The 17,490-nt window shown below is 42.9% G+C and overlaps 1 protein-coding gene across 2 annotated transcripts in view; it reads right to left on the bottom strand.

Moving 5' to 3' along the window:
• PEA15 (proliferation and apoptosis adaptor protein 15) overlaps positions 1-17,490 on the bottom strand; it is a 71,398-nt gene that overhangs the window by 25,994 nt on the left and 27,914 nt on the right. The window contains exons 1-2 of one of the 2 annotated variants that reach the window (XM_077259352.1): positions 3,469-3,600; positions 15-192 (exon numbers count right to left, since the gene is read on the bottom strand). In XM_077259352.1, coding sequence (XP_077115467.1) covers positions 15-186 — 172 coding nt within the window. In that variant the 5' untranslated portion in view covers positions 187-192; positions 3,469-3,600. Of the gene's footprint in view, positions 1-14; positions 193-3,468; positions 3,601-17,490 lie in introns of those variants that run through there. The other variant, XM_077259347.1, reaches the window with a different exon arrangement.

The following is a 17,490-nucleotide window of genomic DNA, read 5'->3' as shown; positions in this document are numbered from 1 at the left end:
TATTCAGGATTTACCTTTTGCTAATTTATCATGTTTTTCCAGGTAGTTGAACCAGTCTTGGCAGGAGGTGATTTCATCACTTTTCTCGCTGGGGATATCCTCCTTGCAGGCTGATTTTAATTGGTCTAGATCCTCGTTGGTAATGTTTTCAGTAAGCTCCTGCAGCAAATTGCCATACTCCTCCATGGCCCCCTAGAAACAAGAAGGAGGTATTAGAGAATATACCTTCCCCTGATGGACAAGTATGTAAATATTATGATACTGCCCTATATATATGCAAGAATATGGTTACTAAAATACTGCCCCTGTACAAAAATGTAACTACTATAATACTGCTCCTATGTACAAGAATACAACTACTATAATACTGCCCCTATGTACAAGAATATAACTACTATAATACTGCCCCTATGTACAAGAACATAACTACTATAATACTGCCCCTGTGTATAAGAATATAACTACTATAATACTGCCCCTATGTACAAGAATATAACTACTATAATACTGCTCTATGTACAAGAATATAACTACTATAATACTGCTCCTATGTACAAGAATATAACTACTATAACACTGCTCCTATGTACAAGAATATAACTACTATAATACTGCCCCTATGTACAAGACTATAACTACTATAATACTGCTCCTATGTACAAGAATATAACTACTATAATACTGCCCCTATGTACAAGAATATAACTACTATAATACTGCTCCTATGTACAATAATATAACTACTATAATACTGCCCCTATGTGCAATAATATAACTACTATAATACTTCCTTGTATGTACAAGAATATAACTACTATAATACTGACCCCTATGTACAAGAATATAACTACTATAATACTGCCGCTATGTACAATAATATAACTACTATAATACTTCCTTGTATGTACAAGAATATAACTAATATAATAATGATCCTATGTACAAGAATATAACTACTATAATACTGCTCCTATGTGCAAGAATATATCGACTATAATACTGCTTCCTATTTGCAAGAATATAACTACAATAAAACTGCCCCTATGTACAAGAAAATAACTAATATAATACTGCTCCCTATATACAAGAATATAACTACTATAATAGAATGTAAGTCCGCAAGGACAGGGTCCTCTCCCCTCTGTACCAGTCTATCATTGTAAATTTATTTTCTGTTAACAATATCTATAACCCTGTATGTAACCCCTTTTCTCATGTACAGCACCATGGAATTAATGGTGCTATATAAATAAATAATAACACTGCCTCTATGTGCAAGAATATAACTACTATAATACTGCTCCTATGTACAAGAATATAACTACTATAATACTACCCCTATGTACAAGAATATAACTACTATAATACTACCCTTATGTACAAGAATATAACTACTATAATCCTGCCCCTATGTACAAGAATATAACTACTATAATACTGACCCTATGTACAAGAATATAACTACTATAATACTGCCCCTATGTACAAGAATATAACTACTATAATACTGCCTCTATGTACAAGAATGTAACTACTATAATACTGCTCCCTATGTACAAGAATATAACTATAATGCTGTTTGTATGTAATGCTGTACATTATTTGTCAGCTCATTATTAGAACTATTAGCAGTACTAGTTATGTTCAAGATGTGATGGAAACAACAGATTGGATGACAGTTGTGTGAGGACCCGCCACTGTCATGGTGTCCTTAGTGAGTTAAGTTGTGGCACACAATCTCCAGCATTGGCAGAGTGGTGGTGATGAAGTGTTAATGACACAACACTCTTCAGCCTTCCAGTTTGTCTTCATACTTCACACCCCTTATAATGAGATAAGAATTCCCTACATTCCTATGGTTTCACAGCTTCAGCCTCCCTGAGGAGAATTATCTATTGTCTGTACTCTGTTATAGGCCACCAGAAATAGTGACAGCACAAAGTTATGACCTCCCTCATTCCTCACTCTTCACTTGTCTCCCTCTATTAGCTATACTACGGGGTTGGTCATTTATTTGGATACACCTAAATAAAATGGGAATGGTTGGTGATATCAACTTCCTGTTTGTGACACATTAGTATATGGGAGGGGGAAAACTTTTCAAGATGGGTGGTGACCATGCCGGCCATTTTGAAGTTGGCCATTTTGGATCCAACTTTATTGTGTCATGTGACACATCAAACTTATTGAGAATTTCACAATAAAAATGGTGTGCTTGGTTTTAATGTAACTTTATTCTTTCATGAGTTATTACAAGTTTATGACCACTTATAAAATGTGTTCAAAGTGCTGCCTATTGTGTTTGATTGTCAATGCAACCCTCTTCTCCCACTCTTGACACACTGAAAGCAGCACCACAGGAGAAATGCTAGCACAGGCTTCCAGTATCCATTGTTTCAGATGCTGCACATCTCGTATCTTCACAGCATAGACAATTGCCTTCAGATGACCCCAAAGATAAAATTCTAAGGGGGTCAGATCGGGAGACTTTGGTGGCCATTTAACTGGCCAACGATGACCATCATGATGATGTGTTGCCCTCTTTATGCTCTGAAGATGGCACGTTCCCTGAGTTTTTCCAGCAAGATGGTGCACCACCACATTATAGGTGTCAGGTCCCAGCATTCCTACATGAACACTTTCCTGGAAAGTGGATTGGTCGTCGTGGGCCAGTTGAATGGCCATTGTAACGACCGTTATGCCGGTCGCTGCTCGAGAACAGAATACGGCGCTGCTATGAATGACTCAGAGCACAATATGATATTAAACCAACTTTTCTTTATATATTGTGCAAAAAATGACAGAATTTCTCTCCCAACACAATATGGGCCACAACAGCCACAACTCACAGAATACAAGTTATACAGCCTGAGAGACCCCAAATGCCAGCTTCACAGGCAGGAATCAGACTACCCCACAACTATACCACTCCCTCCGTTACCTGTAACGGGCCTACACGGGGTTATACTGTGCCTGTGACACGTGGTCCTCTCAGGAACACAATCTTACACCCGCCTCCCGCCTAATTTACAATAAATCACGGGTACCCGGTTTTTCCCAACATATATATATATATATATATATATATATATATATATATATATATCTCACAGTATATACTCAGTGTATATACGTAGTGCAGTGTCTTATTGTTGAGCGCTCAGAGTGTACTCTTTCACAATATATGCTTCAACGGTAAATGACTAAATTTGTTATACAGACGTCCAGCAGTGGATTAAATAGGTATTTGAGCAACCAAATCTTCTGATGCAGATCCAGATAAAGTTCACAAATAATTCCAGGAATATCCCACAGCCAGAATCGTGAAGCGCAGGAATCCACACAGTGTCTATTAGTTATCAGGCAATTCTTAATACAAGAGTGTCCTTAACCAGGCTGTGATTCCTATCTAGCTATCCCTAGCTAACTACACAGTCGGTGACCGGTCACACTTCTCTGTTTACTCACAGAATAGCTTTCTTGAAATCACACAGTCCCAAACAGGAATGCCTCAAGATCTAGATTCCCCACTCTCCATCACCGCGCTGCTTCTTCTCAAACGCCCAGAAACTCTCTCTGAGGTAACTGTCCTGTTTCCAGAATCTTCTTGTCTATTACTCAAGGGTGACCTCCGGTGGCTGAACAAAATTACTGCAACAACATTGTAATTATCCTGTCTATTACTCAAGGGTGACCTCTGGTGGCTGAACACAGTTACTGTATCAACACTGTTTATGATTTAAAAAAAAAAACATCACCATTTTACACTATCAAGGTCTCCATTTGGGGTCATCTGAAGGTAATTGTCTATACTATGAAGATACGAGATGTGCAGCATCTGAAACATCGGATACTGGAAGCCTGTGCTAGCATTTCTTCTGCGGTGTTGCTATCAGTGTGTCAAGAGTGGGAGAAGATGGTTGCATTGACAATCCAGCACAATGGGCAGCACTTTGAGCACATTTTATAAGTGGTCATAAACTTGTAAATAACTCAGGAAAGAATAAAGTTACGTTAAAACCAAACACACCATTGTTTTTCTTGTGAAACGATAAGGAGTCCGAACAAGTTTGAAAAATGTTGTTGACAGGACTTGTGTCCAATTAAATAAAAAAAAAATCTATTATTTTGCAGTAAAACTTTTACCAACAATGACCTGTTCCAAACTGATGAAGCAACGGGTGCATCACCCAGTAAATAAACCTCTGAGTAAATCCACATAGGGTCATGATTGGAGGGTAGTGTTCATAAGTTTAAGAATCCTTCAGATCATATGGCACGAGATTGGTTATGGCTATGGCAGGTATCCCATTTCTAAGCCATAATGTAAGTAGAATTACCCAGAAGTCTGTTCTCTGTACATCTTCAGTGTACTAATTTTGGATCTATTCTAAAACATAGCCCCTTAATATCATCAATTCTAGCTGTCTGATGACGTGAACTGAATGTGTTACCTCCATGCTCACAGCTCAGGGAAAGCTAATTAACAGTTATTAACTGCATCTTTGCACTTGATTGCACGGGAGACATAGGGGAGGAGGGGTACATCCAAAGGGTGTGAAGACAAAGGAGAAAAAAAAACGTCCGGGATGATGTGAACGGCAGGTGAGCGCCATGTCTCCCTGCAGCGCTGTAATAGATGCTGATGTAACGAGATTACACGTGCTCTGCTATTTCATGATGGTGTATTAATTAGCATGAACATCTCTCTCTGTTTCAGCCATGAAAATTAATTGGCTAACAAGCAGAGCGGCAGGTTAATTTGCGGGCTGGTTGGTAAAATTGGAATGATATGGGTTCTTCTTTTATGTTAGAACCATTTTTTTAAAGGAACACTCCAGGGGAAAATTATACACTGTGTTATTTTTACAGCAGTATCCTCAGGGGTGGAGCCTAATGCTGGGACACTTTTATTGGTGTGTTCTGTGTCAACCTCCCCCCCTGCAGAACCTACACTAGAAATAATACTGGTCATTATCTGACCACTACTATAGACAACCAATACAATGTCTCCCCTAACACTAAAGACATTGAGAAGGAGGGACATTAACCCCTTCCCGACCTCCGCCGTACTATTACTGCGGAGATCGGGTTCCCTGCATGTAAAAAGCCGGGACATGTCAGCTGTTTTGAACAGCTGACATGTGCCCGCAATAGCGGCGGGTGAAATCACGATTCACCCGCCGCTATTAACTAGTTAAATGCCGCTGTCAAACGCTGACAGCAGCATTTAACCGGCGCTTCTGGCCGTGCGGCCGGAAGTGATTGCATCGCCAACCCCGTCACATGATCGGGGGTCAGCGATGTGTCAGGATAGTAACCATAGAGGTCCTTGAGACCTCGCCAATGAAAGTCTATGGGGGCGAGAAAAATACGGATTACACATGGACCAGCAGTGTGACCTGTGAGAACTACGCACCGGTGTTAGAGAGAAAAGCCGGTAATTCAATTGCCGGCTTTTCATTTCTCCTTCCCAAACCCGTCAGGATATGAGACATGATTACATACAGTAAACCATCTCATATCCCTTTTTTTTGCATATTCCACACTACTAATGTTAGTAGTGTGTATGTGCAAAATTTGGGCGCTGTAGCTGCTAAAATAAAGGGTTAAATGGCGGAAAAAATTGGCGTGGGCTCCCGTGCAATTTTCTCCGCCAGAGTGGTAAAGCCAGTGACTGAGGGCAGATATTAATAGCCTAGAGAGGGTCCATGGTTATTGGCCCCCCCTGGCTAAAAACATCTGCCCCCAGCCACCCCAGAAAAGGCACATCTGGAAGATGCGCCTATTCTGGCACTTGGCCTCTCTCTTCCCACTCCCGTGTAGCGGTGGGATATGGGGTAATGAAGGGTTAATGTCACCTTGCTATTGTAAGGTGACATTAAGCCAGGCTAATAATGGAGAGGCGTCAATTATGACACCTATCCATTATTAATCCAATTGTATGAAAGGGTTAAAAAAACACACACATTATTAAAAAGTATTTTAATGAAATAAACACACAGGTTGTTTTAATATTTTATTGCTCTCTCAATCCACCTGAAGACCCTTGCTCTGAAAAATAATAAACCAACAATATACATACCTTCAGATGATCTGTCACGTCCCACGAAGTAAATCCATCTGAAGGGGTTAAATCATTTTACAGCCAGGAGCTGTGCTAAAGCACTCGCTGGTGCCTGTAAACCCCGGGTACTGAAAGGAAAGCTGGGTGATCTGTAGTTACCTGTAGTTACCTTGAGTTGCGGTGATGCGCCCTCTGCTGGATGTCCTCATGAACTGGAGCCTTGGAAAAGTTTCCACGCTCGAGTTCATATGAGGACATCCAGAATATATATATATATGTGTCTCAATGACATATATATATATATATATATATATATACTGTATATATGTTTTACCGAACATTTGAGCACATAAATCCATTAGATGTCGGTTTTGCAAGCCTGCGAGAAAATATCGCAGTATGGATGCCATACGGATTACATACGGAGGATACCATGCGCAAAATACGCTGCCACACCCTGCCTACGGATGACATACGGATCACTATTTTGGGGACTTTTCTGCGTATTACGGCCGTAAAAAACGGACCTTATTTACATACGCTGAGTGTGAGGCCGGCCTTAAAATACATGTAGAAGGGAACACAGTCACAAAAAGGCTGCAAACACTGCATGTATCAAAAAAATGTCAGCACCTATCTTCATCCAATAAATTACAAATTTATATTAAATTAATACCTTAAGCTAGCCCAATATATCATAAATAAGTCCGCCACATGTCCATTCCTTATTCAATACAGATTTAGTTCAGCAAAGTGCATATAGTGTTTCTAAGTTATATAATGAGCTGCCATATATAATAATAAATACATAAAGAAGCCAAGTGCTTATTAGAAAATATATAAATAATATAGGCAGATTCAATTATAAAGTGTATCATATATACGTTGAATGCTTGTTGGAGTATATAGATAGGCAGATTCAGTTATAGAGCATGTGCACAAGTCAGAAGATGGCACACTAAAGTGCTAAGTGCTTGGTCTGCTAGTAAACAAAAAAAGCATGGTCTGTACTCAAAGTGAGAGCAAAGAAAGGGCACCTCTAGATGGGAGGCCCCGGACCGGACCTGCGACGTCCATCGGACCGGACCGCAGCGGGACCGCCCCTGGGTGAGTATAATCTAACCTCTATTTCTCATCTTTCAGGATACATTGGGGGCTTATCTACAGCATTCCAGAATGCTGTAGATAAGCCCCTGATGCTGGTGGGCTTAGCTCACCCTTGATTTTGGGGGTGACCGGTTCCCTTTAAGCACTGTAGCATGCCCAATTCTAACAGCGTGTAATACACACACTGTCAGGATTTGCTCGCCAGTTGAAGTGCTCATCACATGACCTCCCATATACGACTATCAGAGTTATGGTCACATGCCAACTAGCTTCTCTCAATGAAGCAGGGGCTATAGTATTTCATTGAACATTGAGAGAATTATGAAGAGCAGCGACTGTGCAAATCACATATGAGCTACCTGATGACAACTAACGCCACTTATGGTGCGTCAAATTGAGTTTTAGCTCCTGGTTCAGGAAAAAATAGATCCATTATGATTAGCTGCATGAACAGTCTCTTGGAGAGTTTGACAGCCACTTATCTGTTGCAGGAGTTTTACAATAAGAAATGTAATTCTAAAATAGAGGTACTTCCCCTTTAAATGCCATGATTAGCGCTACGGGGAACGTGCTGGAAGACCCCAATCCCCCTATTATATAACCAGTGCCGGGCGCAGGGAGACAAGCTGTCTGTGAGATTAACACTCGGGCGAATGCTGGACATCCACATGTGACCTCGGCGGGGACGGCAAGAAGAGTGGAAATCGCACTAACAGCACAACACTCAGGTATCCACTGCATGTGCCCGGAGTATACGGCAAGATACACGGCTCAGCAGCCAGTATCACACAGGATAGGATTAGATACACAGCTCAGCAGCCAGTATCACACAGGGTAGGATTAGATACACGGCTCAGCAGCCAGTATCACACAGGGTAGGATTAGATACACGGCTCAGCAGTCACTATCACACAGGGTAGGATTAGATACACGGCTCAGCAGTCAGTATCACACAGGATAGGATTAGATACACAGCTCAGCAGACAGTATCACACAGGATAGGATTAGATACACAGCTCAGCAGACAGTATCACACAGGATAGGATTAGATACACGGCTCAGCAGTCAGTATCACACAGGATAGGATTAGATACACGGCTCAGCAGTCAGTATCACACAGGATAGGATTAGATACACAGCTCAGCAGACAGTATCACACAGGATAGGATTAGATACACAGCTCAGCAGACAGTATCACACAGGATAGGATTAGATACACGGCTCAGCAGTCAGTATCACACAGGAGAGGATTAGATACACGGCTCAGCAGACAGTATCACACAGGATAGGATTAGATACATGGCTCAGCAGTCAGTATCACACAGGATAGGATTAGATCCACAGCTCAGCAGACAGTATCACACAGGATAGGATTAGATACACAGCTCAGCAGTCACTATCACACAGGGTAGGATTAGATACATGGCTCAGCAGTCAGTATCACACAGGATAGGATTAGATACACATCTCAGCAGACAGTATCACACAGGATAGGATTAGATACACAGCTCAGCAGACAGTATCACACAGGATAGGATTAGATACACGGCTCAGCAGTCAGTATCACACAGGAGAGGATTAGATACACGGCTCAGCAGACAGTATCACACAGGATAGGATTAGATACATGGCTCAGCAGTCAGTATCACACAGGATAGGATTAGATCCACAGCTCAGCAGACAGTATCACACAGGATAGGATTAGATACACAGCTCAGCAGTCACTATCACACAGGGTAGGATTAGATACATGGCTCAGCAGTCAGTATCACACAGGATAGGATTAGATACACATCTCAGCAGACAGTATCACACAGGATAGGATTAGATACACAGCTCAGCAGACAGTATCACACAGGATAGGATTAGATACACGGCTCAGCAGTCAGTATCACACAGGGTAGGATTAGATACACGGCTCAGCAGTCACTATCACACAGGGTAGGATTAGATACACAGCTCAGCAGTCAGTATCACACAGGATAGGATTAGATACATGGCTCAGCAGTCAGTATCACACAGGATAGGATTAGATACACATCTCAGCAGACAGTATCACACAGGATAGGATTAGATACACAGCTCAGCAGACAGTATCACACAGGATAGGATTAGATACACGGCTCAGCAGTCAGTATCACACAGGAGAGGATTAGATACACGGCTCAGCAGACAGTATCACACAGGATAGGATTAGATACATGGCTCAGCAGTCAGTATCACACAGGATAGGATTAGATCCACAGCTCAGCAGACAGTATCACACAGGATAGGATTAGATACACAGCTCAGCAGTCACTATCACACAGGGTAGGATTAGATACATGGCTCAGCAGTCAGTATCACACAGGATAGGATTAGATACACATCTCAGCAGACAGTATCACACAGGATAGGATTAGATACACAGCTCAGCAGACAGTATCACACAGGATAGGATTAGATACACGGCTCAGCAGTCAGTATCACACAGGAGAGGATTAGATACACGGCTCAGCAGTCAGTATCACACAGGAGAGGATTAGATACACATCTCAGCAGACAGTATCACACAGGATAGGATTAGATACACAGCTCAGCAGACAGTATCACACAGGATAGGATTAGATACACGGCTCAGCAGTCAGTATCACACAGGAGAGGATTAGATACACAGCTCAGCAGTCACTATCACACAGGGTAGGATTAGATACATGGCTCAGCAGTCAGTATCACACAGGGTAGGATTAGATACACGGCTCAGCAGTCACTATCACACAGGGTAGGATTAGATACACAGCTCAGCAGTCAGTATCACACAGGATAGGATTAGATACATGGCTCAGCAGTCAGTATCACACAGGATAGGATTAGATACACATCTCAGCAGACAGTATCACACAGGATAGGATTAGATACACAGCTCAGCAGACAGTATCACACAGGATAGGATTAGATACACGGCTCAGCAGTCAGTATCACACAGGAGAGGATTAGATACACGGCTCAGCAGACAGTATCACACAGGATAGGATTAGATACATGGCTCAGCAGTCAGTATCACACAGGATAGGATTAGATCCACAGCTCAGCAGACAGTATCACACAGGATAGGATTAGATACACAGCTCAGCAGTCACTATCACACAGGGTAGGATTAGATACATGGCTCAGCAGTCAGTATCACACAGGATAGGATTAGATACACATCTCAGCAGACAGTATCACACAGGATAGGATTAGATACACAGCTCAGCAGACAGTATCACACAGGATAGGATTAGATACACGGCTCAGCAGTCAGTATCACACAGGGTAGGATTAGATACACGGCTCAGCAGTCACTATCACACAGGGTAGGATTAGATACACAGCTCAGCAGTCAGTATCACACAGGATAGGATTAGATACATGGCTCAGCAGTCAGTATCACACAGGATAGGATTAGATACACATCTCAGCAGACAGTATCACACAGGATAGGATTAGATACACAGCTCAGCAGACAGTATCACACAGGATAGGATTAGATACACGGCTCAGCAGTCAGTATCACACAGGAGAGGATTAGATACACGGCTCAGCAGACAGTATCACACAGGATAGGATTAGATACATGGCTCAGCAGTCAGTATCACACAGGATAGGATTAGATCCACAGCTCAGCAGACAGTATCACACAGGATAGGATTAGATACACAGCTCAGCAGTCACTATCACACAGGGTAGGATTAGATACATGGCTCAGCAGTCAGTATCACACAGGATAGGATTAGATACACATCTCAGCAGACAGTATCACACAGGATAGGATTAGATACACAGCTCAGCAGACAGTATCACACAGGATAGGATTAGATACACGGCTCAGCAGTCAGTATCACACAGGAGAGGATTAGATACACGGCTCAGCAGTCAGTATCACACAGGAGAGGATTAGATACACATCTCAGCAGACAGTATCACACAGGATAGGATTAGATACACAGCTCAGCAGACAGTATCACACAGGATAGGATTAGATACACGGCTCAGCAGTCAGTATCACACAGGAGAGGATTAGATACACAGCTCAGCAGTCACTATCACACAGGGTAGGATTAGATACATGGCTCAGCAGTCAGTATCACACATGATAGGATTAGATACACGGCTCAGCAGTCACTATCACACAGGGTAGGATTAGATACACAGCTCAGCAGTCAGTATCACACATGATAGGATTAGATACACGGCTCAGCAGTCACTATCACACAGGGTAGGATTAGATACACAGCTCAGCAGTCAGTATCACACAGGATAGGATTAGATACACAGCTCAGCAGTCAGTATCACACAGGATAGGATTAGATACATGGCTCAGCAGTCAGTATCACACAGGATAGGATTAGATACACATCTCAGCAGACAGTATCACACAGGATAGGATTAGATACACAGCTCAGCAGACAGTATCACACAGGATAGGATTAGATACACGGCTCAGCAGTCAGTATCACACAGGAGAGGATTAGATACACGGCTCAGCAGACAGTATCACACAGGATAGGATTAGATACATGGCTCAGCAGTCAGTATCACACAGGATAGGATTAGATCCACAGCTCAGCAGACAGTATCACACAGGATAGGATTAGATACACAGCTCAGCAGTCACTATCACACAGGGTAGGATTAGATACATGGCTCAGCAGTCAGTATCACACAGGATAGGATTAGATACACATCTCAGCAGACAGTATCACACAGGATAGGATTAGATACACAGCTCAGCAGACAGTATCACACAGGATAGGATTAGATACACGGCTCAGCAGTCAGTATCACACAGGAGAGGATTAGATACACGGCTCAGCAGTCAGTATCACACAGGAGAGGATTAGATACATGGCTCAGCAGACAGTATCACACAGGATAGGATTAGATACACGGCTCAGCAGTCAGAATCACACAGGATGGGATTAGATACACAGCTCAGCAGACAGTATCACACAGGATAGGATTAGATACATGGCTCAGCAGACAGCATCACACAGGATAGGATTAGATACACAGCTCAGCAGACACTATGGGTACTGTCACACAGTGCCATTTTGATCGCTACGACGGCACGATCCGTGACGTCGCAGCGTCGTATGATTATCGCTCCAGCGTCGTAGACTGCGGTCACACGTTGCAATCACGGCGTTGGAGCGATGCCGAAGTCCCCGGGTAACCAGGGTAAACATCGGGTTACTAAGCGCAGGGCCGCGCTTAGTAACCCGATGTTTACCCTGGTTACCAGCGTAAACGTAAAAAAAACAAACCGTACATACTCACATTCCAGTGTCAGTCCTCCGGCGTCTCAGCTTCTCTCCACTGTGTAAGCGCCATAGCCGGAAAGCACAGCGGTGACGTCAGACGTCACCGCTGTGCTCGCTTTCCGGCCGGCGCTCACACAGTGGAGAGAAGCTGAGACGCCGGAGGACAGACACCGGAATGTGAGTATGTACTGTTTGTTTTTTTTACGTTTACGCTGGTAACCAGGGTAAACATCGGGTTACTAAGCGCGGCCCTGCGCTTAGTTACCCGATGTTTACCCTGGTTACAAGCGAACGCATCGCTGGATCGCTGTCACACACAACGATCCAGCGATGTCAGCGGGTGATCAAGCGACGAAAGAAAGTTCCACACGATCTGCTACGACGTACGATTCTCAGCAGGGTCCCTGATCGCTGCTGCGTGTCAGACACTGCGATATCGTAACGATATCGCTAGAACGTCACGAATCGTACCGTCGTAGCGATCAAAGTGTGACTGTGTGACAGTACCCTATCACACAGGGTAGGATTAGATACACGGCTCAGCAGACAGTATCACATAGGATAGGATTAGATACACAGATCAGCAGACAGTATCACACAGGGTAGGATTAGATACACGGCTCAGCAGACAGTATCACATAGGATAGGATTAGATACACGGCTCAGCAGACAGTATCACACAGGATAAGATTAGATACACGGCTCAGCAGACAGTATCACACAGGATAGGATTAGATACACGGCTCAGCAGACAGTATCAAACAGGATAGGATTAGATACACAGCTCAGCAGACAGTATCACACAGGATAGGATTAGATACACAGCTCAGCAGTCAGTATCACACAGGAGAGGATTAGATACACGGCTCAGCAGACAGTATCACACAGGATAGGATTAGATACACGGCTCAGCAGACAGTATCAAACAGGATAGGATTAGATACACAGCTCAGCAGACAGTATCACACAGGATAGGATTAGATACACAGCTCAGCAGTCAGTATCACACAGGAGAGGATTAGATACACGGCTCAGCAGACAGTATCACACAGGATAGGATTAGATTCACGGCTCAGCAGTCAGAATCACACAAGATAGGATTAGATACACTGCTCAGCAGACAGTATCACACAGGATAGGATTAGATACACGGCTCAGCAGACAGTATCACACAGGATAGGATTAGATACACGGCTCAGCAGACAGTATTACACAGGATTGGATTAGATACACAGCTCAGCAGGCAGTATCACACATGATAGGATTAGATACACGGCTCAGCAGACAGTATCAAACAGGATAGGATTAGATACACAACTCAGCAGACAGTATCACACAGGATAGGATTAGATACACATCTCAGCAGACAGTATCACACAGGATAGGATTAGATACACAACTCAGCAGACAGTATCACACAGGATAGGATTAGATACCCGGCTCAGCAGACAGTATCAAACAGGATAGGATTAGATACACAGCTCAGCAGACAGTATCACACAGGATAGGATTAGATACACAACTCAGCAGACAGTATCACACAGGATAGGATTAGATACATGGCTCAGCAGACAGTATCACACAGGATAGGGTTAGATACACGGCTCAGTAATTATCACACAGGATAGGATTAGATACACGGCTCAGCAGACAGTATGACACAGGATAGGATTAGATACACAACTCAGCAGACAGTATCACACAGGATAGGATTAGATACACAGCTCAGCAGACAGTATCACACAGGAGAGGATTGGATACACAGCTCAGCAGACAGTATCACACAGGATAGGATTAGATACACAACTCAGCAGACAGTATCACACAGGATAGGATTAGATACACGGCTCAGCAGACAGTATCACACAGGATTAGATACATGGCTCAATAGACAGTATCACACAGGATTAGATACATGGCTCAGCATACAGTATCACACAGAATAGGATTAGATACACGGCTCAGCAGAAAGTATCACACAGGATTGGATTAGATACACGTTTCAGGAGACAGTATCATACAGGATAGGATTAGATACACGGCTCAGCAGACAGTATCACCAAGGATAGGATTAGATACTCTACTCAGCAGACAGTATCACACAGGATTTGATTAGATACACAGCTCAGCATATAGTATCACACATGAGAGGATTAGATACACTGCTCAGCAGACAGTATCACTCAGGAAAGGATTAGATACACAGCTCACAGACAGTATCACACAGGATAGGATTAGATACACATCTCAGCAGACAGTATCACACAGGATAGGATTAGATACACAACTCAGCAGACAGTATCACACAGGATAGGATTAGATACACGGCTCAGCAGACAGTATTAAACAGGATAGGATTAGATACACAGCTCAGCAGACAGTATCACACAGGATAGGATTAGATACACAACTCAGCAGACAGTATCACACAGGATAGGATTAGATACATGGCTCAGCAGACAGTATCACACAGGATAGGGTTAGATACACGGCTCAGTAATTATCACACAGGATAGGATTAGATACACGGCTCAGCAGACAGTATGACACAGGATAGGATTAGATACACAACTCAGCAGACAGTATCACACAGGATAGGATTAGATACACAGCTCAGCAGACAGTATCACACAGGAGAGGATTGGATACACAGCTCAGCAGACAGTATCACACAGGATAGGATTAGATACACAACTCAGCAGACAGTATCACACAGGATAGGATTAGATACACGGCTCAGCAGACAGTATCACACAGGATTAGATACATGGCTCAATAGACAGTATCACACAGGATTAGATACATGGCTCAGCATACAGTATCACACAGAATAGGATTAGATACACGGCTCAGCAGAAAGTATCACACAGGATTGGATTAGATACACGTTTCAGGAGACAGTATCATACAGGATAGGATTAGATACACGGCTCAGCAGACAGTATCACCAAGGATAGGATTAGATACTCTACTCAGCAGACAGTATCACACAGGATTTGATTAGATACACAGCTCAGCATATAGTATCACACATGAGAGGATTAGATACACTGCTCAGCAGACAGTATCACTCAGGAAAGGATTAGATACACAGCTCACAGACAGTATCACACAGGATAGGATTAGATACACATCTCAGCAGACAGTATCACACAGGATAGGATTAGATACACAACTCAGCAGACAGTATCACACAGGATAGGATTAGATACCCGGCTCAGCAGACAGTATCAAACAGGATAGGATTAGATACACAGCTCAGCAGACAGTATCACACAGGATAGGATTAGATACACAACTCAGCAGACAGTATCACACAGGATAGGATTAGATACACGGCTCAGCAGACAGTATCACACAGGATAGGGTTAGATACACGGCTCAGTAATTATCACACAGGATAGGATTAGATACACGGCTCAGCAGACAGTATGACACAGGATAGGATTAGATACACAACTCAGCAGACAGTATCACACAGGATAGGATTAGATACACAGCTCAGCAGACAGTATCACACAGGAGAGGATTGGATACACAGCTCAGCAGACAGTATCACACAGGATAGGATTAGATACACAACTCAGCAGACAGTATCACACAGGATAGGATTAGATACACGGCTCAGCAGACAGTATCACACAGGATTAGATACATGGCTCAATAGACAGTATCACACAGGATTAGATACATGGCTCAGCATACAGTATCACACAGAATAGGATTAGATACACGGCTCAGCAGAAAGTATCACACAGGATTGGATTAGATACACGTTTCAGGAGACAGTATCATACAGGATAGGATTAGATACACGGCTCAGCAGACAGTATCACCAAGGATAGGATTAGATACACTACTCAGCAGACAGTATCACACAGGATTTGATTAGATACACAGCTCAGCATATAGTATCACACATGAGAGGATTAGATACACAGCTCAGCAGACAGTATCACTCAGGAAAGGATTAGATACACAGCTCACAGACAGTATCACACAGGATAGGATTAGATACACAACTCAGCAGACAGTATCACACAGGATAGGATTAGATACACGGCTCAGCAGACAGTATCACACAGGATTAGATACATGGCTCAATAGACAGTATCACACAGGATTAGATACATGGCTCAGCATACAGTATCACACAGAATAGGATTAGATACACGGCTCAGCAGAAAGTATCACACAGGATTGGATTAGATACACGTTTCAGGAGACAGTATCATACAGGATAGGATTAGATACACGGCTCAGCAGACAGTATCACCAAGGATAGGATTAGATACACTACTCAGCAGACAGTATCACACAGGATTTGATTAGATACACAGCTCAGCATATAGTATCACACATGAGAGGATTAGATACACAGCTCAGCAGACAGTATCACTCAGGAAAGGATTAGATACACAGCTCACAGACAGTATCACACAGGATAGGATTAGATACACATCTCAGCAGACAGTATCACACAGGATAGGATTAGATACACAACTCAGCAGACAGTATCACACAGGATAGGATTAGATACACGGCTCAGCAGACAGTATCAAACAGGATAGGATTAGATACACAGCTCAGCAGACAGTATCACACAGGATAGGATTAGATACACAACTCAGCAGACAGTATCACACAGGATAGGATTAGATACACGGCTCAGCAGACAGTATCACACAGGATAGGGTTAGATACACGGCTCAGTAATTATCACACAGGATAGGATTAGATACACGGCTCAGCAGACAGTATGACACAGGATAGGATTAGATACACAACTCAGCAGACAGTATCACACAGGATAGGATTAGATACACAGCTCAGCAGACAGTATCACACAGGAGAGGATTGGATACACAGCTCAGCAGACAGTATCACACAGGATAGGATTAGATACACAACTCAGCAGACAGTATCACACAGGATAGGATTAGATACACGGCTCAGCAGACAGTATCACACAGGATTAGATACATGGCTCAATAGACAGTATCACACAGGATTAGATACATGGCTCAGCATACA

Source organism: Ranitomeya variabilis, chromosome 1 (assembly GCF_051348905.1).
Source record: "Ranitomeya variabilis isolate aRanVar5 chromosome 1, aRanVar5.hap1, whole genome shotgun sequence".
NCBI lineage: Eukaryota > Metazoa > Chordata > Amphibia > Anura > Dendrobatidae > Ranitomeya > Ranitomeya variabilis.
This window is presented reverse-complemented; position numbering and strand designations above follow the sequence as displayed.